Source organism: Bison bison, unplaced genomic scaffold (assembly GCF_000754665.1).
Source record: "Bison bison bison isolate TAMUID 2011002044 unplaced genomic scaffold, Bison_UMD1.0 scf7180017864331, whole genome shotgun sequence".
In the NCBI taxonomy this organism is placed as follows: domain Eukaryota; kingdom Metazoa; phylum Chordata; class Mammalia; order Artiodactyla; family Bovidae; genus Bison; species Bison bison.
In genome coordinates, this window is record NW_011494903.1 from 6,608,279 (window position 1) to 6,634,736 (window position 26,458).

The window sequence follows — 26,458 nt, forward strand, 5'->3', positions numbered from 1 at the left end:
ACAGCATGTATACCTGTGGCAGATTCATTTTGATATATGGCAAAACGAATACAATATTGTAAAGTTAAAAAATAAAATAAAATTAAAAAAAGAAAGATATAAATCTCACGTTCAGTTTAGAATTTGGATTCTAATATTAGTATCAGATCAGATCAGTCGCTACAAGCTATCAGATGCAGGATATATAAGATGGTTTTAAAAAAAAAGCAAAATCATCATCAGTATTGATGGACTCTGTCGTAAAGTTACTTCCACAGCTTAGCTGGGAAATAAGACAGTTGCTCATAAGTCAGTATACAGATGAAAATAAAACAGAACATCACAGAATATATCAAATAGACATGGAACCACAAGATTTGCTACAGTCAGAGATGGCTCCCAAAGCAGAAGGACCTTGAATTGGCATGATGGTGGGTGAATTTGGATCGGTCAAAGAAAGGAGAGAGGAAGAAGTGAGTATATTTTAGGAAGTAGAAACACCTGGACCAGAATGGTAGGGTAGAGGATATTTCTTGGACAGTAGTAAAATTGGTGGGTAAAAATAGGCTGTCAGATATGGTCTTTCTTAATTGGGATATTTTCTTTGAGCTGAAGATTATCCTAAATATTGTGAAATTAAGACCTCCAGTGAGTATTTGTTATTAATTTTTTTTTCTTACAGAAAAAAATCTGAACACTTTGTAAATTTAATGGAAATACTTGGGACTCGATGCAGTTATTTGCTAAGGAGACGTGATATCATGGATTCCTTAAAGAATGAGAACTTCGACCTGATAGTTGTTGATGCCTTTGACTTCTGTTCATTTCTAATTGCTGAGAAGCTCGGGAAGCTGTTTGTGTCCATTCTTTCCACATTAGTTAGCAGACTGGACTTTGGCCTGCCAAGCCCCTTGTCTTATGTTCCAGTATTTCAGTCTTTCCTAACTGACCATATGGACTTCTGGGGTAGAGTGAAGAATTTTCTGATGTCACTTGTTTTCTCTGTGGAGCAGTGGAAAATACAGTCTACCTTTGACAACACCATCAAAGAACATTTCCAGGAAGGTTCTAGGCCAGTTTTATCTCATCTTCTAAAGAAAGCAGAGCTGTGGTTTGTCAGTTCTGACTTTGCCTTTGAATTTGCTCGGCCTCTGTTTCCAAACACTGTGAATGTTGGAGGCTTAATGGTCAAACCTATTAAACCAGTACCACAGGTAAGTAAAACCTGAGAGTGTGGATTTCATGCAGAGGTCTTCAGTGTAGAGTTGGTGTCTGCTCCTGCCACTGGGATCCTGGAATTTAAGTAGAGTGAGATAGGCAAAACCCCTAGTATATAACTTTTAATTTAATTTTTCTATTTTGTATTTTATTTTTCTGTTGTTAAGACACTTAATATGAGATTTACCCTCTTAACAAGTATTTAACAGTGCAATACATTATTATTGACTATAGGTGTCATGCTATATAGCAGATTTCTAGATCCTCTTCTTTCTGCTTCACTGAAACCCTGCCTCCATTGAAAAGTAGCTACCCATTTCTCCTTCCTCCAGTCCCTGGAAACCAGCTTCCACTTTTTGATTCTATGAATTTGGCTATTTTAGATACTTTATATAAGTGAAATCCTGCAGTATTTGCCCTTCTGTGACTGACATTTCATTTAGCATGAAATGAACCTCAAGATTCATTCATGTTTTCACATATTGAAAAATTTCCTTGTTTACAAAGCTAAATAATACAAACTAACTGTATGTTTAAACTGTTGTTGTTCAGTCACCAAGTCACGCCCAACTCTTTGTGACCCCATGGACTAAAGGCAGGTTGAAGGCAGAAGGAGAAGAGGCTGTTTATACTACAGAGGATGTTTATTCTACATTTGCTTTAACCATTCATCTTTTGATGGACATTTAGGTTGTTTCCACATCTTGGCTATTGTGTATAGTGCTTCAGTGAACATGGGAATATAGATATCTCTTTCAGATCATAATTCCCATTCATTTATGTATATACACAAAACTAGGATTGTTGGATTATTTTATTAGTTCTATTTTTAATTTTTTGATGATTCTCTGTATTATTTTACATAGTGACATTCCTGACAATAGTGTGTAAGTGTTGCAACTTTCCCACATTTTCAACATATGTTGGTTAATATATGCTTTATGTATTTAGGTGGAAGATCCCCTGTGGAGAAGGAAATGGCAACCCACTCCAGTATTCTTGTCTGGGAAATCCCATGGACAGAGGATCCTGGCAGGCTACAGTCCATGGGATTGTAAACAGTCGTACACGACTTAGTGACTAAACAACCAAACAACATCATGTTGGGTGCATATATATTTATAATTGTTGTATCTTCTCCTTAGATTAATCCCGCAATCATTATGTGATGTCCTTCTTTTTCTCTTATTATAGTTTTTGTTTTAAAGTCTATTTTGTCTAATGTAAATATTGCTACCCTGGTTTTCTTTTGATTTCCATTTGCATGAAATACCTTTTTCCATTCCCTCATTTTCAGTCTGTGTGTGGTTTTAGATCTGAAGTGAGTCTCTTATAAGAAGAATATATATAGGTCTTGTTTTTGTATCCATTCAGCCACTCTATGTCTTTTGTTTGGAGTATTTCATTCACTTACATTTAAAGTAATTATTGATAGGTATGTACTTATTGCTATTTTGTTAATTGTTTTAGGGTTGTTTTTGTTCCTTTCTTCTTTTTTTGTTCTCTTCCATTATAATTTGATGATTATCTTTAGTGTTATGTGTAAATTTCTTACTCTTTGTGTGTGTATCTATTATAGATTTTTGATTTGTGATTACCATGAGGTTTGTATATAGCAATCCATTATGTGATTATTTTAAGTTGCTAGTCTTAATTTCAAATGCATTTTATCAAGTCTGATTTTTTACTCCCTCTCCCCTCATAACTGCTTTCTTGCAATATATTTTACTTCTTTTTTGGTTTTATGTACATCTTAACTGCTTGTTGTGGAAATAGATGATTTTACTACTTTTGTCCTTTAGTATTCATACTAGCTTTGCATGTGGCTGATTTACTACCTTTACTGTATATTTGCTTTCACCAATGTGTTTTTCCTTTTGTAATTTACATGTTTCTAATTGTGGCCTGTTCCTTTCTGTTTTGAGAGGCCCCGTTAACATTTCTTGTACAGCTGGGTTGGTGGTGCTGAACTCTCTTAGCTTTTTGCTTGTCTGTAAAACTTTTGATTTCTCCATCAAATCTAAATGAAAGTATTCTTGTTTGTAGATTTTCCCTTTCATCACTTTAAATATGTTGTGCTCCTCCCTTCAGGCTTGCAGAGTTTCTGCTGACGAATCAGCTGATACCGTTACGGGAGTTCCTTTGTACCTAACTTGCTGCTTTTCCCTTGATGCATTTATTGTTCTCTCCTTAACTTTTGCCATTTTAATTACAGTGCGCATTGGTATCGTCCTCTTTGAGTTAATCCTTTTTGGGACTCTCTGTGATTCCTGTACATGGGTGTCTATTTCATTTCCCAGATTAGGGAAGTTTTCAGCTATTATGTCCTCATAAATGTTCTCTGCCCCTTTCTCTCTCTCTTTTCCTTCTGGACCACTATAAAGTATTAGTATGTTTGATATTGTCCCCAAGGTCTCTCAAACTGTCTTCACTTCTTTTGATTCTGTTTTCTTTCCTGTTCAGCTTCAGTGATTTCCATTACCCTGTCTTCCAGTTCACTGATCCATCCCTCTGTATCATCTACTCTGTCAGTTCCTTCTAGTGCATTTTTCACTTCAGTTAGTGTATTTTTCACCTCTATTTGGTACTTCTTCATATTTTCTAACTTTTTGTTAAAAACTTCTAACTTCTCAGTTTGTTTATCCATTCTTCTCCTGAATTCTATGATCATCTCTATGATCATCATCTTGAATTCTTTTCTTTATTTTGGTAGATTGCTTATATTTACTTCACTTAACTCTTCTGGTAGTTTATCTTATTTATGAAAACTTGCTTGGATCATATTCCTCTGAAACTTCATTTTGCCTAATTTGCTATTTTCATTTCTATGTACTTGTTAGGTTGGTTACTTTTCCTGACCTTGGGGAAGGGATCTTTTGTAGGAATAATCCCATATGTCACAGCAGTGTACACCCCTCTCCCTGCTTCCCAGAGCTATATTTTCTAGGACTGTCCCTTGTGTGGGCTGCATGGATTCTTCTGTTGTGGCAGGTTGACTACTGTGGATGGTCTGGTAGGTGTTGACTTGACCCTGGTCCAGTTGGTTGCCAGGCCTTGCTTTGTGGGGCAGTTGGCAAGCTGCTGGTTGGCAAGGTTGGGTCATGATGCCACTGACTGCAGAACCCCAGGGGATCCTGGAGCTAATGCTGGCTGACTGGCCACAACCAGTTCTTTTTAACTTCTAGTGAAAATCCTGGTTAAAGCAGTAAGACCAAAAAAAAAAAAAGGAACAAAAATCATATATATTAGGAAGGAAGAAATGAAACTGTTTTTATTCACAGATAACAGGATGGTCCATGTAAAAATCAAAAAAAGTCAAGAAAAAACTCTTGGAACTAATTAGTAATTATAGCAATGTCACAGAATATACGTTTAATGTACCTTTCCTATATACCAGCAATGAACAGGGGGAATGTGAAATTTAAAACATAATATTATATGTTGCATGCATACTCAGTTATGTCCAACTCTTTGAAACCCCATGAACTGTAGCCCACCAGGCCTTTCTGTCCATGGGATTATTCAGGCAAGAATAATCATTTTCCTTCTCTAGGGAATATTCTTGACCCAGGGATCAAACTTGCATCTCTTGTATCATCAGGCAGATTCTTTACCACTGCACCACCTATATTAGCATTCTGCAAAATGAAATACTTAAAAATAAATCTAATAAAATATATATAAAATTTATATGAGAAGACATACAAAACTCAGATGAAAAAAATCAAAGAACTAAATAAATGGAGAGATATTCCATGTTAATGGATAGGAAGACTCAGTATTGTCAAGATGTCAGTTCTCTTCAGTTTGATCTAAAGATTCATTGTAAATCCCAATCAAAATCTCAGTAAGTTATTTTGTGAATATTGACAAACCGATCCTCAAATTTGTATGGAGAGGCAAAAAGCTTGAAGAGCTAATGCAATATTGAAGATGGAAGAACTGACATTACTCAACTTTACCACTTACTGTGAAGGACAGTAATCAAGACAGTGTGGTTTTAGAAAAAGAATAAACAAATAAGATGCACATGAATTTAGTCAACTGATGTTTGACAGTGGATTAAAGGCAATACCATGGAGAAAAGATACTTTTCAACAATCAGTGCTGGAGCAATTGGACATTTACTTGCAAAAAAATTGAATCTAAACCCAGACCTTACCTTCTCAACAAAGATTAACTAAAAAATGGGTAATATACTTAAATATAAAATGGAAAAGTATAAAATGCCTAGAAGATAACATAGGAAAACATCTAAATGAAATAGAGTCTGGTGATTACTTTTTAGACATAAAACCTAGGATATATTCTATGAAAGAAAGAGTTAATAAGTACATTAAAAGAGTTAATAAGTATGTTAAATTGAAATTAAAATTATCTGTCCTGAGAAAGACCTTGTCAAGAGAATCAGGAGAGAAACCACAGATTGGAAAGAAATATTTGCCGAAAACCTACCTGGTAAAGACTGATGTTAAGAATATACAAAGAATACTTAGAACTCAACAACACAAAAAAAATCAATTAAAAAATGGTCCACAAACCTTAACACATACCTCAACAAAGAAGCTATGCAGGTTTCTAAAAAGAATATGAAGAAGACACACAGCAGAATATTCTCCCAGCATGTCTACCTCAGTCCCCAGAAGGCCCACCAGGCCCTAATGGGCCAGGACGGCAGACTGCACTCCCCCAGGCTCTAGCTCCTCTGATCTGACATTTGAATACTCCTGAATGACCATATCTGCCTGGATCTAGAATGAGGGTTGAGGATGACTCTGGTACTGGGGTCATGTTTTCAATGAAGAAAGAGATTCCCACCACTTCAACTTTCCTCTTCCATAAAACATTGTGATACACGAAAGCTCTGGGTTGAGACATGGGTGCTGCAGTCTTAAGTACCTCATGTGCAATGTGAACCATTATGGTGGCTGGTTACCTAAAGCTCTCTTCACATCCATTTGTGAGTGAGTATTTAAAGTGTTTATATGGGAAAATGTGTCCCAAGGTTTCATAAAAATTTCTTCAAGGCCATCTATCCAGAGGATCTGAGCCTGGTGCGGAGGGCACTGAGCTGTCTTAGAGGCTATGAGAACAGTTTCAAGGCAGTGAACTCTAACTGTTAACAGGAGAGTATGTTCAGTAAATAGATGATTTTCATCTTTTGGCTGTCTAGGCTTTCCCTGACAACATTATTCACCTCCTTTCCTTTCCTACCTCTCTCCAGGAACTTGAGAATTTCATTGCCAAATTTGGAGACTCTGGTTTTGTCCTTGTGGCCTTGGGCTCCATCGTGAGCAGATATCAGTCCCAGGAGATTCTTAAGGAGATGAATGCTGCCTTTGCTCGTCTCCCTCAAGGGGTGATTTGGAAATGTAAGCCTTCTCATTGGCCCAGAGATGTCAAATTGGCAGCAAACGTAAAAATCATGGACTGGCTTCCTCAGAATGACCTCTTGGGTAAGGACTTTCCAAGTCTACTTCTCTCGTCCTTATGTTATCTTTGGGGTTCATTAGGGTTCTGACATCTAGTTAGGCAGTCCTGTTCACATGAGAAGAAGCAGCTGATAAATGAAGGTAAGTATTCCAAGGAATGGAACAGCCAAACTGGAGTTGTTGAGAAATCAAGCTATACTTCCAAAATGTCCCAAACAGCATTTCCTCTTCTTCTCCATTTCTGATACCTGCAGCTGGAAGTGGTATCACTTCCAGTTTATTTTGACCATACCTTATCTGGCACTAAAGAGGGTTGCTCAAACACAATCCAAGATGATTTGTCAACAGTTTGTCTGAGAACTCATATAAGGGGGCATATTGTCACTGTCTCCCATGGTCTCTTGAACCCTTGTTCAGCCACGTTTTTTGTTGTTGCTCAATTGCTACGTCATGTCCAACTATTTGCAACCCCACAGACTATAGCATGCCAGGTTCCTCTGTCCTCCACTATCTCCCAGAATTTTCTCAAATTCATGTCCATTGACTTGGTGATGCTATTGAACTACCCTCTGCCACCCCATTCTCCTTTTCAGCCACGTGCCATTATACAAACATATATCCACACATATTGATACATTCTCCTTAGTACCACAGGTGTGAGCAACTCATACCTTTACAAAGTTGATGCTGGTGGTGTCTGAGGGTGTGCTATAATGTCTACATGCCAAACTGAGTAATCTCATAGCTGGTGATTTGGTTCAGCAAATCCTTTGGTAGTTGAGAGCTCATTACATCCAAAAAGGTTTTCTTTGTCTCTTTACTGTTTTTTGGATACTCCTCACTGTCACATTGACTGAATCAGAGGGTCATAGCCAAAATTGTGGTTCAAAAACATATTGGGGAATTTAAGATAGAGAGTTCTGAACACTGACTTAAGAAGGCATGGGGTAGGGAAAAGAAGTCCCCCTTCCAAAGAAACCAAGTGGATTCTGATTCACATCCCTATTGAGAGGCAGAGTTTGAAATGAACTCTTCACTAACACTTGTTTTAGTTTTCTGTCAATAAGGGTATAGGCTCAAAAATGACAGAATGATCTCAGTTTGTTTCCAATACAAACCATTCAGTATCACAGTAATACAAGTCAATGCCCCAACCACTAATGCCAAAGAAGCTAAAGTTGAACGGTTCTATGATAACCTACAAGAATTTCTAAAACTAACGCCAAACAAAGATGTTCTTTTCATCTTAGGGCATTGGAATGCAAAAGTAGGAAGTCAAGAGATACCTGGAGTAACAGGCAAGTTTGGCCTTGAAGTACAAAATGAAGCAGGGAAAAGGATAACAGAATTTTGTTAAGAGAATGCACTGGTCATAGCAAACACCCTCTTCCAGCAACACAAGAGACAACTCTACACATGGACATCACCAGATAGTCAATACTGAAATTAGACTGATTATATTCTTTGCAGCCAAAGATGGAGAAGATCTATACAGTCAGCAAAAACAAGACTGGGACCTGACTGTGGCTCAGATCAGAAACTCCTTATTGCCAAATTCAGTCTTAAACTGAAGAAAGTAGGGAAAATCAACAGGCCATTCAGGTATATCCTAAATCAAATCCCTTACGATTATACAGTGGAAGTGACAAATAGAATAAAGGGACTAGGTCTAATAGAATGCCTGAAGAACTATGGATGGAAGTTCGTGACATTGTACAGGAGATGGTGATCAAAAGCATCCCCAAGAAAAAGAAATGCAAAAAGGTAAAATGGTTGTGTGAGGAGGACTACAAATAGCTGAAAGGCAAAGGAGAAAAGGAAAACTATATCCAACTGAATGCAGAGTTCCAAAGAAAACCAAGGAGAGATAAGAAAGCCTTCCTCAGGGATCAGTGCAAAGAAATAGAAGAAAACAATAGAAAAGGAAAGACTAGAGAGCTCTTCAAGGCAATTTGAGATACCAAGGGAACATTTCATGCAAAGATGGGCACAATAAGGACAGAATAGTATGGACCTAAGAGAAGCAGAAGATATTAAAAAGAGGTGGCAAGAATACACAGAAGAACTATACAAAAAAGATCTTCATGACTCAGATAACCACGATGGTGTGATCTCTCACCTAGAGCCAGACATCCTGGAATGTGAAGTCAAGTGGGCCTTAGGAAGCATCACTAGGAGCAAAGCCAGTGGAGGTGATGGAATTCCAGCTGAACTATTTCAAACCCTAAAAGATGATCCTGTGAAAGTGCTGCACTCAATATGTCAGCAAATTTGGAAAACTTAGCAGTGGCCACAGGACTGGAAAAGGTCAGTTTTCATTCCAATCCCAAAGAAGGGCAATGCCAAAGAATGCTCCAACTACCGCACAGTTGCACTCATTTCACACACTAGCAAAGTAATGCTCAGAATCCTTCAAGCTAGGCTTCAACAGTACATGAACCAAGAACTTCCCAGATGTTTAAAGTTGGATTTAGAAAAGGCAGAGGAACCAGAGATCAAATTGCCAACATCTGTTGGATCATAGAAAAAGCAAAAGAGTTCCAGAAAATCATCTACTTCTGCTTCATTGACTACACTAAAGCCTTTGACTGTGTGGATCACAACAAACTGTGGAAAATTCTTAAAGAGATGGGAATATCAGATCACCTTACCTGTCCCTTTGAGAAACCTGTATGCAGGTCAAGAAGCAGCAGTTAGAACTGGACATGGGACAACAGACTGGCTCAAAGGAGGAAAGAAGTAGGTCAAGGCTGTATATTGTTACCCTGCTTATTTAACTTATATGCAGAGTACACATGTGAAATTCCAGGATGGATACAGCAGAAGCTGGAATCAAGATTGCTGGAAGAAATATCAATAACCTCAGCTATGCAGATGATACCACCTTTATGGCAGAAAGCAAAGAGGAACTAAAGAGCCTCTTGATGAAGGTGAAAGAGGAGAGTGAAAAAGCTTGCTTAAAACTCAACATTCGAAAAACCTAAGATCATGGCATCCAATCCCATCATGTCATGGCAAATAGATGGGTAAACAATGGGAACAGTGACAGACTTTATTTTCTTAGGCTCCAAAATCACTGCAGATGGTGACTGTGGCCATGAAATTAAAAGATGCTTGCTCCTTGGAAGAAAAGCTATGACAGACCTAGGCAGTGTATTAAAAAGCAGAGACATCACTTTGCCTACAAATGTCCATATATGGTTTTTCCAGTAGTCATGTAGGGATGTGAGAATTGTATCGTAAAGAAGATTGAGCACCGAATAATTGATGCTTTTGAACTGTGGTGTTGGAGATGACTCTTGAGAGCCCCTTGGACTGCAAGCATATCAGTCAATCCTAAAGGAAATCAATCCTAAATATTCATTGGAAGGACTGATGCTGAAGCTGAGGCTCCAATGCTTTGTCTACCTGATGCAAAGAGCCGACTCATTAGAAAAGACACTGATGCTGGGAAGGATTGAAGGCAGGAGGAAAAGGGGCAACAGAGGACAAGATGATTGGATGGTATCACCAACGTGATGGATATGAGTTTGAGCAAGCTGTGGGAGATGGTGAAGGACAGGGAAGCCTGGCATGCTGCAGTCCAAGGCATCGCAAAGAATAGTACACGACTGAGTGACTGAACAACAACAAAAGTAAGGGTGGGGTAGGCAAAGAGGAACTGGAAATAATGAAATATATGGTCCATTATTCCCTACCTTAAAGATTTCTCATAAAATTGAGGAGAAAATACTTGTAGTGTTAAGTTTTATAAATGCCACATGAGTTGTTATGTCAATGATAGTGTTAAGAATTCAGATAAATTAGAAATGAATGGGTAGTGGAGAAAAGAGGGAGAGACCTAGAGAGCAAAAGATCAAGTGAGCTAAAGACAAAGAGACAGAAAGAGAGAGAGAGAGAGAAACAGAGACATAGAGAATGACTGTGTGAGAGAGTAAGAGAGAGAGAACAGAGATGAGAAGCAAAGAGACAGGGTAGAGATGGATGGATGGATGGATGAATAGGTTGGGGGAGGAATGTGCCTTGCTTTATCACTCTTCTCTGAAGCTTTCCCAGGGTTCTGAGTCTTAGATGGATTAGGGCTGAGGTGAGAAGTTTCTGTACAGAGACAAGAGCAGAATCTGTGTCTTAGAATATTCACCCTTGAATGTGTCCTGAGGTAAGTCAGTAAATTCATTTTTTTACAGCATGTTGAGATCCCTTTTTACATTCTTTTCGCCCTTGTTACTTTCCTTTTTGTCCGGAAACTTTCATCCTGAGGTGTCCTGCTCTCTTTCTAATTTGCAACAGCGCACTCTCACATCCGCCTTTTTGTCACTCATGGTGGGATGAATAGTATCATGGAGGCCATCCATCATGGCGTGCCCATGGTGGGGATTCCTGTCTTTGAAGACCAGGATGAAAACCTGCTCCGAGTAGAAACCAGAAAATTCGGTGTCTCTATCCAGTTAGAGCAGATGAAGGCTGAGACATTGGCTCTGAAGATGAAGCAAGTCATGGAAGACAAGAGGTGTGCAGCTCTTGGGGCTTGTGGTTCCTTAATGCTTGATGGAGGCGTAAGCCATGATGGGCACCATGTGGGTCTTATTGCAGTAAAAGCTGAAACTTCCAGGACACAGAATAATATGGGTGTACTTTTATATGTTAGCACTTTCAGCACTAAGCATGGGTCTTTGCATGCAGGAATCAATTTGAACTTTTCAAGCAGACCCAGTTGGACAGTGGCAAGACCAGGCCAACAATTTTCCTTGAAAGGAAGTTTTCTGTGCCTATGGTAGAAAGTGTGTGTGTGCATATGTGTGTGTGATACAAGGTCTCTAAGAATTCTGAGACCACTTGAGTTAACAACTCCCCTCTGTCTCTGCTGACAGGTACAAATCTGCCGCAGAGGCCGCCAGCATCATCAGACGCTCGCAGCCCCTGACCCCTGCCCAGCGGCTGGTGGGCTGGATCGACCACATCCTCCAGACAGGGGGTGCAGCCCACCTCAAGCCCCATGCCTTCCAGCAGCCGTGGTATGAGCAGTACCTACTGGACGTCCTCTTGTTCCTGCTGGTGGTCACCCTGGGCACCGCGTGGCTCTGTGGGAAGCTGCTGGGTCTGGTGGCCAGGTGGCTGTGTGGGGCCAGGAAGCTGAAGAAGGCCTGAGGCAAAGTGGAGCCTTGGAGAGGGTGTGCTGGGGAGCCACTGGCTCTTTGAAGTCTTCCCCCCGCACTGTACTTGCCTCCTCCCCTTCACTTTTACTTGATGATAGAACACGCATTTCCCTTGCTTTTTGTCTCTGTTTAGAAATCTTTATGAAGAACTCTTGGGGTGCTTTTTAAGGATACTGCGGTAAAGAATACATCACATGCAATTTACCATTTTAATCATTAAGAAGTAGTTCAGTGGCATGAAGTACATTCACTCAGCTGTGCAAACATCATTATCCTCCAATTCCAGAACTCTACTCATCTTTCCAAACTAACATTCCACACAGGTTAAATGATACCCCACCCCCCAGCTTTCCTTAACCACTATCAAGGTTCTAGCAGCCCATGTCTACTTTTGTGTCTGAATCTACACTTGAGCTTCTGGATTGCCCCAACCAAGGGACGCCTCTCCTCAGCCCAGCCTGCTCCTTCCTCCCTTGTGATCCCTGCACATGGTGCTCTGACCACTCAGCCTCCCTTGTCCAGGAGCCTTCTCAGGCTCTTTCCCCATTTCTCTTTCACTTTTCATAAAACTCACATGACCTGTTTGGTCGGTTTTTCCTTGTCGGCCTTCCTCTTGCATTTCCTTTTCATCTCATTTCACAGCTCAGGAAGCCTGGCCTCTGTCCTGCAGGTTAGCAGGGACACCCCTGTGAGGACTTGGTCCCCTCCTGCATAGAGTACCTCCTTCTCTCTCACGCCTGGAGCCTGTCTTTGGTCCACAGCGGAGGCCACCTGTTGCCCACGTTTCAATGTTCCGTCCTCAAGATCCCCACTTGAATAATTAGGGTTACGAAAACCTAAGTGGAGAAATGGAACCTCCATGCAAGGCTTGGGGCCTTAGGTCCAGGAGCCATGGCTGGCCCAAACCTCTTGATACAGGAAACATTCCATCTGCCATCCCACCTAGCAAAGAACATCCCTACATGTGGTAAGCACTTAGGGATGACATTCAGTTCCTAGTAACAGAAGCTAGAAAAAGAGTGGCTTAAACACTCTGGAGTTTCAAAGTGTTTTTTTATTTCCTGGACACAGCCTGGAGACATGTGGTGGAGAGCTGGGATGGTGACTCATCCTGCTGTCTGTAGCTTAAAAAAATTTTTTTTTGAACACCTGTCCTGTACTGTTCTTCTAAGTTGCCTTTCTGGTTTGTTGCTCTCATGAAATATTTTACCTTTGGTGATCCTGACTTCCTGTTTGCTTTTGCATTCTGAAATGGAATTAAATTCCTCCTTAAAAGTTTCATCATGTGGTATCCAGTGGATTAAAACACGATGAAGAAAATGTTAGAAACAAGAGATGGTCCTGCAACTGCAATTTTGGGTTGCTTAATTCTGGGTTGTTAATCACATGTCGAAATAGTTCAAAGGAAAACATGAAGCAGTTACTATAAATGCTCCCTGCAGAAATAGGAAAAGATCCACACCTGCCAATGTTGGGATGGGGTCTGCCTGGTTGTATGGAGAACTGGGTGCCCGGTGTCTACCCAGTTCTGTGAGTTCTTATGCTGCAAGGGAGTCCCACACAGTCAGGAGCATGTCAGATGCAGAAGTGAGTGTGTCTGTGTGTGTCAGAGATAAGGTTTTATTTCTATAACTCTTAATGAAATCTCATAAACTGGTCTCTGACATAAATTTTTTGAGGGACAGACATGCAGCCCTATCTGGGTTGTCACTGGAATGAATTTATTTGTTCCCCTCACAGGCAACACAGGGACCTAAGGATGAGGCTCCCTGGCTGGTAACTCCTCTTTCCTGCTCTCACCACAAAATCCTCCCTGACAATCAGGTAACTCAGTGAAGCCAACCCTTTCTGCTGCTTTCTAGGCTCTGTCCCAGTCCAGGAAATCTGATCAGTAGCAGTCCGTGAGCCAGAATGAGGCCTCCAGCTTGTTCCCTTCAAGTATCCTCTGCAGGGCTGGCTGCCAGCATGGCCTTGATAGCATGGAAATCTGATCTCATCACTCTCTGATCACAGTCCTTTGTTGGCTCCCATTGCAGGGAATACAGGGTCTCTGTGATCTCTTTCTGGCAACTGCAGCAGGCACATCTTGAAAATTCTGAAATAGACCCACTGAATAGGTTCTGTTGATTTTTGACAAAAGTGCAAAGACAATTCAATGGAAAAAGAAAAATCTTTTCAGCAAACTGTACTGGAACAATTGTATATCTGAGTGGGATTTGGCCTTAATTTAATACACACAAAGGATATTTTTTATAAATATATTTCATTGAAGTATAGTTGATTTACAGTGTTGTGTTAATTTCTGCTGGACATCAAAATGGTTCAGTTATTTATTATGTATATATGTGTATATATATACACATTCTTTTTCAGTCTTTTCCACAATGGTTTATCACAGGATATTGAATATAGTTCCCTGTGCTAGACAGTAGGACCTTGTTGTTTATCCATTCTGTATATACAATAGTTTGCATCTGCTAATTCCAAACTCCTGATTCCTCTCTTCCCCAACCCCGCATACCCCTACCCTCTTTGAAAACTATGTCTTTCTCTATGTCTGTGAGTCTGTTTCTGTTTCAGACAGGTTTATTTGTGTCGTATTTTAGGTTTTGCATATAAGTGCGATCATATGGCATTTTCTCTTTGTCTTTCTGACTTCACTTAGTCTGATAATCTCTAGTTTCATCTGTGTTGCTGCCAATGGCATTAATGCATTCTTTTCCATGGTATATGTGCACCACATCTCCTTATCCACTCATCTGTCAGTAGACATTCAGGTTGTTTCCTGTGCTAGCTATTATGCATAGTGCTGCTATGAACATAAGGGTACATGGATTTCACAAAAGGATTTTGACTGGACTTCATACCACACAAAATGAACTCAAAGTGTATCAAAAAGGCCTAAACATAAATGCTGAGAGTATAAAAGTTCCAAAAGAAAGTCTTCATAGTGTAGGTAGTTATTGAATTACAACTCGTATTCAAAACATTGACAATACCAATAGTTGGCAAGGAGATAGGGCTACTGGAATCCATATGTTTCACTGCTGATGGGAACATAAAGTGATTCAGCCACTTAGGAAAGTTGCTGTACAGATTCCCAAACAGTTAAGCATCCACTTACCATTTGACTGAGCCATTCCAATTCCAGGTATTTATTTAAGTTAAATGAAAACATGTGTCCACCTGAAAACTTGAACATAAATGTTCACAGTGGCTTTATTTGTAACAGCTTCAGCTTAAGAAAACTGGTGAATGGATTAACACATTGTGGAACATCCATAAAAGAACTATGGCTCAGCAATAGAAAGGAACATCCTACTGATGTACCCAACTGTATCCATGAATCTCAAAGTGATCTTGCTGAGCAAAAGAAGCCAGACTTCAAAGAAATATATATCCACATGATTCACTTATATAAATTCAAGAAAATGTAAACCAACCTCTGCTGACAAAAGGTAGACTATTGGCTGCATGGGGCTATAGGCTGGGGGAGGGTGGACTGTAAATGGGGTGATGGAAATGTTTTGTATCTTGATTTCAGTGGTGGCTTTGTAGTTGGGTACATCCATCAGAAGTGGATGCCATTTTTACACAGATTAGACTTTAAAATTGATTTGAAAATCTCTATGGATAATACATGTTTTTAAGTGTTTTTCTATTTGAGTACCTCAAATTTTAGTATTTGGGGTTATTGTTGCATTCAAATATAACTGAAAATGCAAGTACATTATAATTTCCAAATTTTGAAAAAGGAGGAGATATATGTGTGCAAGAAGTAGAGCCATTTTCTGGAGAGGACTAATTGTAAAAGCCTTGGTCAGATTAGGGGTCAAGTTCACATACTCAGACCTAATCCATGTCTATTTTATGAGTGGTTTCCTGGGTTCTTCCATAATTATGACATAGAATTACACATTGGAGAAATTATAAGCACAGCAAAATATTTAATTTTGAGCTTTAATGGACATTAAACATGATATGAACTAAGGATTTATGCATTAAATACCTATTTTTGGAGGTTCATTTTAAGATTCTGAGATGAAGGTCAAGATGTCATGTACGTTTCCTTTCATTGTTGTTGTGCTTACCTGTTTTTGCATCACCACCGGCTGTGATCTCATACTGATACTTTTGTGTATCAATGTATACCAATGCTCTGTAGATGTGATTTTCCCTTATGTCAACCTCTCTTTTTAAAAAAATTATTTTAATTGGAGGCTAATTACTTTACAATATTGTAGTGTTTTCTTGCCATACATTGACATGAATCAGCCATGGGTTTACATGTGTCTCCCATCCTGAACCCCCCCTCCCACCTCCTTCCCCATCCCATCCCTCAGGGTCATCCCAGTGGACCGGTCCTGAATACCCTGTCTCATGCATCGAACCTGGACTGGCAATCTGTTTCACATATGGTAATATACGTGTTTCAATGTTGTTCTCTCAAATCATCCCACACTTGCCTTCTCCCACAGAGTCCAAAAGTCTGTTCTTTACAGAGTCCAAAAGTCTGTTCTTTACAGAGTCCAAAAGTCTGTATCTCTTTTGCTGTCTCGCATATAAGGTTATTGTTACCATCTTTCTAAATTCCATTTATATGTATTAATATGCTGTATTGGTGTTTTTCTTTCTGACTTACTTCACTCTGTATAATAGGCTCCAGTTTCATCCACCTCATTAGAACTGATTCAAATGTATTCTTTTTAATGGCTGAGTAATACTCCATTGTGTATATGTACCACAGCTTTCTTATCCATTCATCTGCCGATGGACATCTAGGTTGCTTCCATGTCCTAGCTATTATAATCAGTGCTTCGATGAACATTGGGGTACACGCGTCTCTTTCAATTCTGGTTTCCTCAGTGTGTATGCCCAGCAGTGGAATTGCTGGGTCATAAGGCAGTTCTATTTCCAGTTTTTTAAGGAATATCCACCCTGTTCTCCATAGTGGCTGTACTAGTTTGTATTCCCACCAACAATGTTAAGAGGGTTCCCTTTTCTCCACACCCTCTCCAGAATTTTTTGTTTGTAGACTTTTGGATAGCAGCCATACTGACTGGCATGAGATGTTACCTCATTGTGGTTTTGATTTGCATTTCTCTGATAATGAGTGATGTTGAGCATCTTTTCACATGTTTGTTAGCCATCTGAATGTCTTCTTTGGAGAAATGCCTATTTAGTTCTTTGGCCCATTTTTTGATTGGGTCATTTATTTTTCTGGAATTGAGCTGTAGGAGTTGCTTGTATATTTTTTAGATTAATTCTTTGTCAGTTACTTCATTTGCTATTATTTTCTTCCATTCTGAAGGTTGCCTTTTCACATTGCTTATAGTTTCCTTTGTTGTGAAAAAGCTTTTAATTTTAATAAGGTTCCGTTTGTTTATTTTTGCTTTTATTTCCATTACTCTGGGAGGGGGGTCATAGAGGATCCTGCTGTGATTTATGTCAGAGAGTGTTTTGCCTATGTTTTCCTCTAGGAGTTCTATAGTTTCTGGTCTTACGTTGAGATCTTTAATCCATTTTGAGTTTATTTTTGTGTATGGTGTTAGAAAGTATCCTAGTCTTTTTTTTTTTTTTACAAGTGGTTGATCAGTTTTCCCAGCACCACTTGTTCAAGAGATTATCTTTTCTCCATTGTATAGTCTTGCCACCTTTGTCAAAAATAAGGTGTCCATAGGTGCGTGGATTTATCTCTGGGCTTTCTATTTTGTTCCATTGATCTATATTTCTGTCTTTGTGGCAGTGCCATACTGTCTTAATGTATGTCAACCTTTCTTTGTTTGGTTTTTCACACCCTAATTGCAAGTTATTGCAAGGTGATTACATTATTTATTTAATTGTCAACCAGTTATTCAAGTGAAAGGAAGTAAATGAAATGTATGTGGTCTTACACAAACTCCTACTTAGTACAGGACTTAACTTCTTCTGAAAAGCAGATATTTTAAATAGCCTTCATATGAATGCATTTAATCCAGGTCAACAATTTGATTCAACTAGCACTGACTGAGTTCATCTCTGTACAGTGTACCGTGCTGAGCACCTTGGAATGTGCAAAGATGATCCAGACTTTCCTGGCCCTCTACTGGCTCTCAGTTTCCCATTATCTTACTGTTTAATTAAAAAGCAGATGTATCTGTCATTGGTGGTGCATCTTCTCTAAGTGATTACTCCCTAAGAGCTTATTAGTTTGGCTTAGTAATTTCGCAGTAATTTCACTTTGTTGTGTTAGTCGCTCAGTCGTGTCCGACTCTTTGCAACCCCATGGACTGTAGCCTGCCATGCCTCTATGTTCATGGAATTCTCCAGGCAAGGATATTGGAGTGGGTTGCCATGCCCTCCTCCAGGGGGAGCTTCCCAACCTGGGGATTGAACCTGGGTCTCCTGCACTGCAGGCAGATTCTTTACCATTTGAGCCACCAGGGAAGCCCAATTTCACTTAGTGAAAGTTAAACAGACAGCTTGATGCCATGAGGTCAGCTGCTGCAAGAAGGGGCATTTCTGGATGAAAATGGCTAGTGGTGTGTGGAGGAGACACTCAGAACAAGCCTGCAGTGGAGGTGGGAGCACATCTAATCCCTGTCAGTGTCACACCAGCTTGGTGCTTGATCAGAGCCATGAGCCATAGGCAGAGGCCCTCAGCATCCAACCCCCCAAAAGAGAAAAGGACTTATTTTCAAACAAGTGGCTTTTTTTTTTTGCCCTTCAATTTACACTCTGCTGGAAATCCCCTCAACCAAGACAAATCTCCATTAAAATCCACAGAGAACACACCCCCTTGACCTCCAGGGTAATTCTGAGAAATTGACAATGTAGATTTAGAGCCTACTCTAGAGATTGTAGAAATTAATGGCCACAGTTGCCTGAGAATACACATAATGTAAGATAAGAACAGATCTTCATGGTTCTAGTCTTCCATTCTTTGTGTCATTTCATTATGGAAGCAAGAAAAGTGGCAGAGATGATGAAGGGAGGAGAGATGCCATAGATACAATGAGAGAGAACATAAGCCAGGAGTTCTTTTTCTAAACAGGGCCACTTCTCCTCTGGCAAACTTACAGTTAGGGAATAAGTATAAAAAGAGATGAGAAGTGGAAAAAAAGAGGAGAAAGAAAAAAAAAAAAAACCACCAGGGATTGAAACAGTGGGAAATGACATCTTCTCTGTGTGTCTGTGAGAAGGTGGGAGAACTTTGAACCACCTGTAATTATACCTGCCTGCTCCCTTGTGTTATGATTTTAAGTCTCACCTGATAATTAGACACTCTAGCAGCAAGTCATCTGGAGACAACAGAAGGGCAGGCAAGATTTGCCTAAAGAAGGAAGAGAATTTGCTTTAACATTATCTTATAAAACCTAGGAGGCAAGTTTTATGCCCTTTTAGAAACCAAACAGTTGCCAGTCAACTTCCGGCTGGCTTCTCTCCTAGGGTAAACAGCTCAGGCTTTGACAGTCACTGCATTTCCTAGGCAACAGAAGTGTAAACTCAAGAAAAGGTAGGGCCGGGATCACGATTGACAATGAGCTGAGCCAATGAGACTGTAAGTTTGCAGTAGTGATTCCAAGATATCCAATTGGCAGGAAGAAGGCAGATCAGGAGGGGTGAGGATGGAAGGTAAAAGGGAGGGGCAAAGGGGGATGGGAGGGGACCAGTCTTCCCAGTTGCAAGAGAGAGCGTCCATAGTTTCAGTTCAAAGCAACTGGTGGCAACAGATTAGCATTTAAGGTAAATCAAAGTTTTTTTTTTCCATTAACACTATATTGATTTGATCACTTTTGTTTCACTTTAGCTAAAAAGGAAAGAAGACAGTAGATGTGACTTTCTAAAAAGAAAATCAAAATGTTTATGAGCATTGTTGGCTGGCGGTCTAGCATGGAAATGGCCTGGTACTGGGAGAGGTTTTTGTCATCTTTGTGTAGGGTGCTTGGATAAGCATGTAGAAAATCAATTTCCTTCAGTAAAGGAGAAGGAAACAACCATCAGTGAGCAGTCACTAGGTCCTGGGTGCTTGAGTGTGAAGTGTTTGGGTAAATTGCTGTAAGGAGCCTGTATGACCATTGATAAAACAGCTTCAGGAAGGTTAAATATCTCCAAGTTAAAAACAATGAAAAGATTGAGCTTTGCTTTAGACTTTGGTTTGTCTAACATTCTGTTATGTTATTTCTGTGACACCTTGCCTGCTGAACTGACCACTTAGAATCAGATAAGAATCAGAATTCTTATTAAACTGACACAGTATGTTAAAAATTTTACTAAAGAGTTGATTGGATTGGTCACGAAGTTGAAAAGAACCTTAGCAAATGGTAATGCCATTTATCCAGGTGTCCACCCCCCTGGCCTCCAGTCTGGGGCATAGTTAAAACATACTAAGTAGATGGAATTCTCTCTTGTTTTTAAATCTCTTATTTTTTCCTCAAAATCTTACAACTACAGAAATCCTTTAATTTTGTCATTGTGTATTTTAAATAGTGAGATTTAAATTGTGAACATTCATTTGTATTTCTATTCAAATAGTAATTATCTAATAATACTAATGATGAACTCCAGTAGTAGTCTGTAGTATTCTGTTAAGTGTTGATAATATGATAACAGGAAACTTAAAGGTCTATGCCTTTAAGGACCTAGCAGGAGAGGCAGTCCTGAAAGAGAAGTTATGTCATAGTGCAGTGTGGATGTCTGTGGGCTTTGCACAGATTATACCAAGGAAGATGCAGGCTGTTTCGCTCTGAAGACAGTGGTTATATGAGGCTTCACCATAGTGGTTCTACAAGGAAGAGTAGGATTTCCCTAGACCAACAAGGGATGGAGGGTGTTCCTGAAAATGGGAGTTCATGTACAAAGGCACAGAGGTCCAGAACACCATGATGTGTTTGTGGAGTATGAGTGAGTATGGATGTAGAATAGATTGTGAAGGGATGGAGATTAGTAGAAAAAAGACTGGAGAGATAGGCAGGGCCAATGTACACATCAAATGCTAAGATGTTTGCTCTTTACCTGTACACAGTGGGGAGCAACCAAAGGATCTTAGACTTGAGTATGCAGTTCGGATTTCCATGTTATGAAGATCACTCGGCCAGTCATCTGAATGATAGATTGGAAGGACAAGATTGGAGGCTGGGAACCAGTTGAGGGGAAATTTCCACAATGGAAATAGGAGAAGACCAGGTCCTGGGCTAAAGTGGTATCCATGGCAATGGAGGCAGGGGAAGGAACAGATTCCGGAGGTGTCAAAATGGTGATATTTTAGGGAATTGGCTGCTAATTCAAGGCAGAGGGTTAAAAGGAGCCTAGGATGATGTTCAGTTAATGACCTGGAAAATGGTGTTGCCATTTCCTGAGGCAAGGAATAATAAGGAGGCAAAGATAATAAATTTGGTTCTGGTACATTAAACTCGCAATGTTTGTAGGTTATTAAAGTGCATGTTTTGTGTGGAAATTTGAGATCTGGCTCTGAGGCTGAGGAGAGTGAACAAGTTGGAATAAAGATATGGGATGAGTTGTAATAAACAGTGGATGAGGCTGACATTGCTGCAGGATATATGAAAGTGAGAAGAGGATAAATCATTGAATCCTGGAAAATAGTAGCATTTAAAGACAAGGGAGACACCAAAGAGATCAGACCCGAGAGGAAGGGAGATAGGAAGTTAGATTCATAGACATTGAGAGAAGAGTTTCAAGAAGGATTGAAAAAGGTCTTGCTGGGAGGAGTGAAATAGGGTGACTGTTGAAGTTGGCAGTCAGGCTGGTAATGACTTCCTGAGTGTATGTTCTCTGGAGTGACAGAGTGAAGACCAGACTGCAGTGGACTGAAGTAGGAATGGGGCACGAGAAAGTTAAAAACAGAGTCTCTTCCAAGTAGTTTGGCTTTGAAGGGTGAGAGCTGGAGGGAGTCTAGGGCTGAGGGACCACTGCAGATTCATGAATGAAAGGGAGCAGTTGGTTACAGATATAGAGAGGGAGGGGGAGTCTGAGGATGGGGGAGTGAGAGGTATAAGCTGTTGGGTGTAAGAGGTCGAAAAGAGTTGAACATGACTGAGCCACTAACACTTTCTCCGCTTGCCCTCTGATCTCCCTGCTGGTGCCTCCTGTGAGCTGAATTCACCTGAAGCCTTAAAGCAAAGAAATCTGGTTAATGCAGTTCATAGAGGTCAACCTCCTGTAGCACAGATGTGGATGGAGAATGGGGCAGGGGAGGGGCTGGGCAAACAGAATATTGAGCTCAGCGTCCCTGGTGACTCATGGTAAAGAATCTCCTGCAGTGCAGGAGACCTGGGTATGATCCCTGGGTTGGGAAGATCCCCTGGAAGAGGGCATGTCAACCCATTCCAGTATTCTTGCCTGGAGAATCCCATGGACAGAGGGACCTGGCAGGCTACAGTCCTTGGGGTCGCAGAGTCAGACACAACTGAGTGACTAACACTTTCACTTTCAGTGAAAGATAATCCAGAGGCTGAGGAGATTTAGGAGATTGATAGTGGAATAAGGGACTGAGGAAAGTCTGGTGCCTCTGCACGGGAGGAGCTCTTGGTCTCAAGGGACATGCCTCGCCTGGTAACTTGCAGTTGTGATGGGTGCGCAGGTGCAAAGAGCAGAGTGTTTAGTTTCTGGTATCAGCTTTTTCTTTCATCTCTTTAATTAATACATTCAACAGACTTTACCCTACTGAATTTTCCTTACAAATTTTTGATCTTCATTCTGGTCTCAGTTTTGTATATTAAAAAACAGCAAGGTGCGTAGAAGCAGTTTTCTATGTTCCAGAAACAAACACTGGCATTTGGGAGAAGACAGTGTTACAGGAATGATCACTGTGGGTGCAGAAAGGCCACGGCTGCCTCCACGGGACACTAATGTCCGTGAACGTTCCCACCATCCATGATGTTCTTGCACACCTCCAGGCATGATTCCATTGCCACCCAGGACCCTGTTTTCCCTCCAGTGCTCCTACATATTTTCAAAACCTGAAGCCAAATAGAATTAAGATTTCCCCAATACTTCAAAGTATACAGTGTCATTTGTGTGAGCAGGGCAGTACTTATGGCTGATTCACGTGGCTGTAAGGCAGAAACCAACACAGAATTGTCAAGCAATTGTGTGTGTGTGTGTGTTAGTCGCTCAGGTGTATTTGACTCTGCGAACCCGTGGACCATAGCCCACCAGGCTCCTCTGCCTATGGACTTCTCTAGGCAAGAATACTTGAGTGGGTTGCCATTTCCTTCTCTAGAGGATCTTTTCAATCCAGGAATCGAACCTGGGTTTCCCACATTGCAGGCAGATTCTTTACTGACTGAGCTACCAGGGAAGCTCCTGTAAAGCAATTATCCTCCAACTAAAACTAAATTTTACAGAATGCTCTTACTTTATTTGGAAGCTCTGTTTTGTGTGTATAACCTCTGCAGTTGTCCTTGACCTCAACAAGAGCTCTTCACACAAAAGAAGGCACAGGCGAAAGTGCTCCAGGAACTTCCAAGGCCAGTTGTCCTCACTAAGTGTGCTTTGGCTGCAATATTGCTAATAAGCTCGTCTCAGGTTTAATATATGAATGATTTATGATGACTACAGTGGCTCCTTGTTTAAAAAAGGAATATTTTCTGAAATGTGGGTAATTTACAAAAGCCCCCTGGGGAAGTGGCAGGTGCAGAAGACCCCATTCAGAACTTTGGTTCTGCTACTTATGTCTGAACTTACTCAATCTCTTTGTATCTATTTCTTTATTTTGTGAAATAGAAATGTGCATGCATGCTAAGTCGCTTCAGTTGTATCTGACTCTTTGGGACCCTATGGACTGTAGCCTGCTTAGCTTCTCCATCCCTGCCATTCTCCAGGCAAGATTACGGGAGTGGGTTGCCATGCCCTCCTCCAGGGGATCTTCCCGACCTAGGGATCAGACTTGTGTCTCCTATGTCTCCTGCATTAGGAGGCAGGTTCTTTACCACTAGTGTGACCTGGGAAATAGGAATAGTTTTTTTTAATGTACGTAAAAACACTTGCAGCAGAGAGCCTGACAGAGCCTGTCCTCAGTAAATGACCTCTCTTCTAGTATGATATTTCCTTTGTGAGGTCGCTAGGGGATGCACCCTATTTCTCTATCAGTCACCCAGTTGTGTCCAACTCTTTGTGACCCTATGGATTGTAGCCAGCCAGACTCCTCTGTCCTTGGGATTCTCCAGGCAAGAATACTGGAGTGGGTTGCCACTTCCTCCTCCAGGGGATCTTCCCCACCCAGGGATTGAACCCATATCTGCTTCTCCTGATTCTTTACCACTGAGCCACCTAAGAAACCCTACTACTGTATAGGATCAGATGCTGAATAGTCAAAGCTTTGTAGGCCAGAAGGTCTCTGTAGCAGCTATTCAGCTTGGCAGTTGTGGGTTGAAAACAGCCACAGGTAACACATAAGCAAACATATGTGGCTATTTTCTAATAAAACTTTATTTACCAAACTAGGCAGAGGAGCAAATTCAGCCCATGGGCTGTGATTTGATGTCCTCAGGCCTAGTTCATCTTAGGCTATGTTTGCCTAAACTCAGAGTATGCTTGATAACAGCATGTGTTAAGATGACCTTATTCATTTTGGAACAACTGAGTTTGAGGAGTGAGAAATCACCAAGGTGCTAACTTTTGCTCCCAGGACTTGGCTTAGTGTCTTCCATCAGGGTGGTCTTATGGCCCCATCTGCCTCCAAAAACCTCAGGCTGCAGTGTCTTCCATCAGGCTTAGTGTCTTCCATCTGCCTCCAAAAACCTCAGGCTTAGTGTCTTCCATCAGGGTGGTCTTATGGCCCCATCTGCCTCCAAAAACCTCAGGCTGCAGGTGAGATTGTGAAATAAACTGATTTAGAAGTTCTTACACTGTTACTTTCTGGAGAGACTCTAATATCTCTACCAGTCTCTTCCTCTTCTTTGTAAACAGAACCCGGAGCATGGCAAAGTCTCCAGCTTAACATTAGGTTTCCCAGCTGTCTTAGTTCATCTGGGCTGCTGTAAAAAAATACTACAGACTGGGCAGCTTATGAATAACAGATAGTCATTTCTCATAGTCTTGGAGGCTGGAAAGTCTAAGGTCAAGCACCCAGCATGGTTAAAGGGTCAAGGCCCTTTAACTGGTACAAGGATGGCTTCTCACTTGTGGCAGAAAGGGTGAGGGGTCTCTGCAGGGGATCTTTTACAAGGTACTAATTTGCTCTCAAAACCTAAGCACCTCCCAAAGGCCCCAACTCCTAATACTATCATCTTTGGGAATTAGGATTTCATCATATGAATTTGGGGGGGACACAAACATTGAGACCACAGAACCAGCCTCTTTTGCAGGAGTGACCAATGAGATTTAAATGAAAGAAGTTGGGTAGAGTCTTCTGGGAATCATTTTATAAAAGGCTGATTGAGCTGGGAAGTGCATTCTTCTTGCCTTCACATCTGTCTTTCTGGTTACCTGGAGGGTGATGTAATGGCTGGCACTGCTGTACTTATTTTGTAACTTTAGACATCTCTGAGGAAAAACAACCATGGTAAGGTAAAAGGTAGTAGTTTTTCTGGACCTTGATGACTACTCGAACTGCCTCCAGACTTCTTTGATATGAAAGAAAAGTCTACTTCTACCATTTTTAGAAAAAATCAAGCTGTTTCTGTTATGAGTAGCTGGGCACAATCCTTACACTGAAGGTGGCATTCTGATATTGAATTTCTATCCATTAACACTTTTTTGGCTTTCTAGAAGTATCAATTAAGAGCACATAGGTTGCAAATAAAGTGGCTATAAAATAAACATTAAATAGACAAATGATTCCAAAAAGAGCATTTTAAGTAAATGTAAAATAATTATTAAGTAGGTGATTTTGGTGACTAATATTGCAAAAAAGCAAGTGGTGACACAGCTGATGCTTTACAGAGAGTTGGACTGTGAAGAAGGCTGAGTGCCAAAGAATTGATGCTTTTGAACTGTGGTGTTGGAGAAGACTCTTGAGAGTCCCTTGGACTGCAAGGAGATCCAACCAGTCCATCTTCTGAAGGAGATCAGCCCTGGGTGTTCTTTGGAAGGAATGATGCTAAAGCTGAAACTCCAGTACTTTGGCCACCTCATGCAAAGAATTGACTTATTGGAAAGGACTCTGATGCTGGGAGGGATTGGGGGCAGGAGGAGAAGGGGACGACAGAGGATGAGATGGCTGGATGGCATCACTGACTCGATGGACGTGAGTCCCAGTGAACTCTGGGAGTTGGTGATGGACAGGGAGGCCTGGCGTGCTGCGATTCATGGGGTCACAAAGAGTCGGACACGACTGAGCGACTGAACTGAACTGAACTGAAAAGTGGAGGAAAACGTACACTTGGGCTTGGTCTTTGCAGTGGGTTTGAAATCACTGTGGCCAAGGTCTTACAGCACCTGAAAAATGGGATATTTAGAAGTTACATGGCTGGTTCTTAGGGTGTCTTCATTAAAACCAGGGAGTTTGGAAGAAATGTTTATTTCAGTTCAGTTCAGTTGCTCAGTCAAGTTCTAATCTTTGCAACCCCATGGACTGCAGCATGGCAGGCTTCCCTGTCCATCACCAGCTCCCAGAGTTTGCTCAAACTCATATCCATTGAGCCAGTGATGCCATCCAACTATCTGATCCCTCCCCAGCTGCTTCAATCTTTCCAAGCATCAGGGTTTTTTTTTTTTTTTTTCCCAGTGAGT

General features: G+C 40.8%; 2 protein-coding genes across 5 annotated transcripts in view; both read left to right on the top strand.

Annotated features, from left to right (window-relative positions):
• LOC104998557 (UDP-glucuronosyltransferase 3A1-like) overlaps positions 1 to 12,155 on the top strand; it is a 38,590-nt gene extending 26,435 nt beyond the window's left edge. Inside the window, exons 4-7 of the mRNA XM_010853797.1 lie at positions 662 to 1,193; positions 6,422 to 6,653; positions 10,920 to 11,139; positions 11,501 to 12,155. Of these exons, the coding sequence (XP_010852099.1) occupies positions 662 to 1,193; positions 6,422 to 6,653; positions 10,920 to 11,139; positions 11,501 to 11,777 (1,261 nt within the window). The 3' untranslated portion in view covers positions 11,778 to 12,155. The remainder of the gene's footprint in view (positions 1 to 661; positions 1,194 to 6,421; positions 6,654 to 10,919; positions 11,140 to 11,500) is intronic.
• A 7,278-nt stretch (positions 12,156 to 19,433) lies between these two features.
• The window catches only part of CAPSL (calcyphosine-like), a 37,939-nt gene continuing 30,914 nt past the window's right edge, over positions 19,434 to 26,458 (top strand). For all 4 annotated transcript variants that reach the window (XR_826480.1, XM_010853799.1, XM_010853798.1 and 1 more), the window contains exon 1: positions 19,434 to 19,510. The gene's annotated coding sequence lies outside the window, so the exon portion shown is untranslated. The remainder of the gene's footprint in view (positions 19,511 to 26,458) is intronic.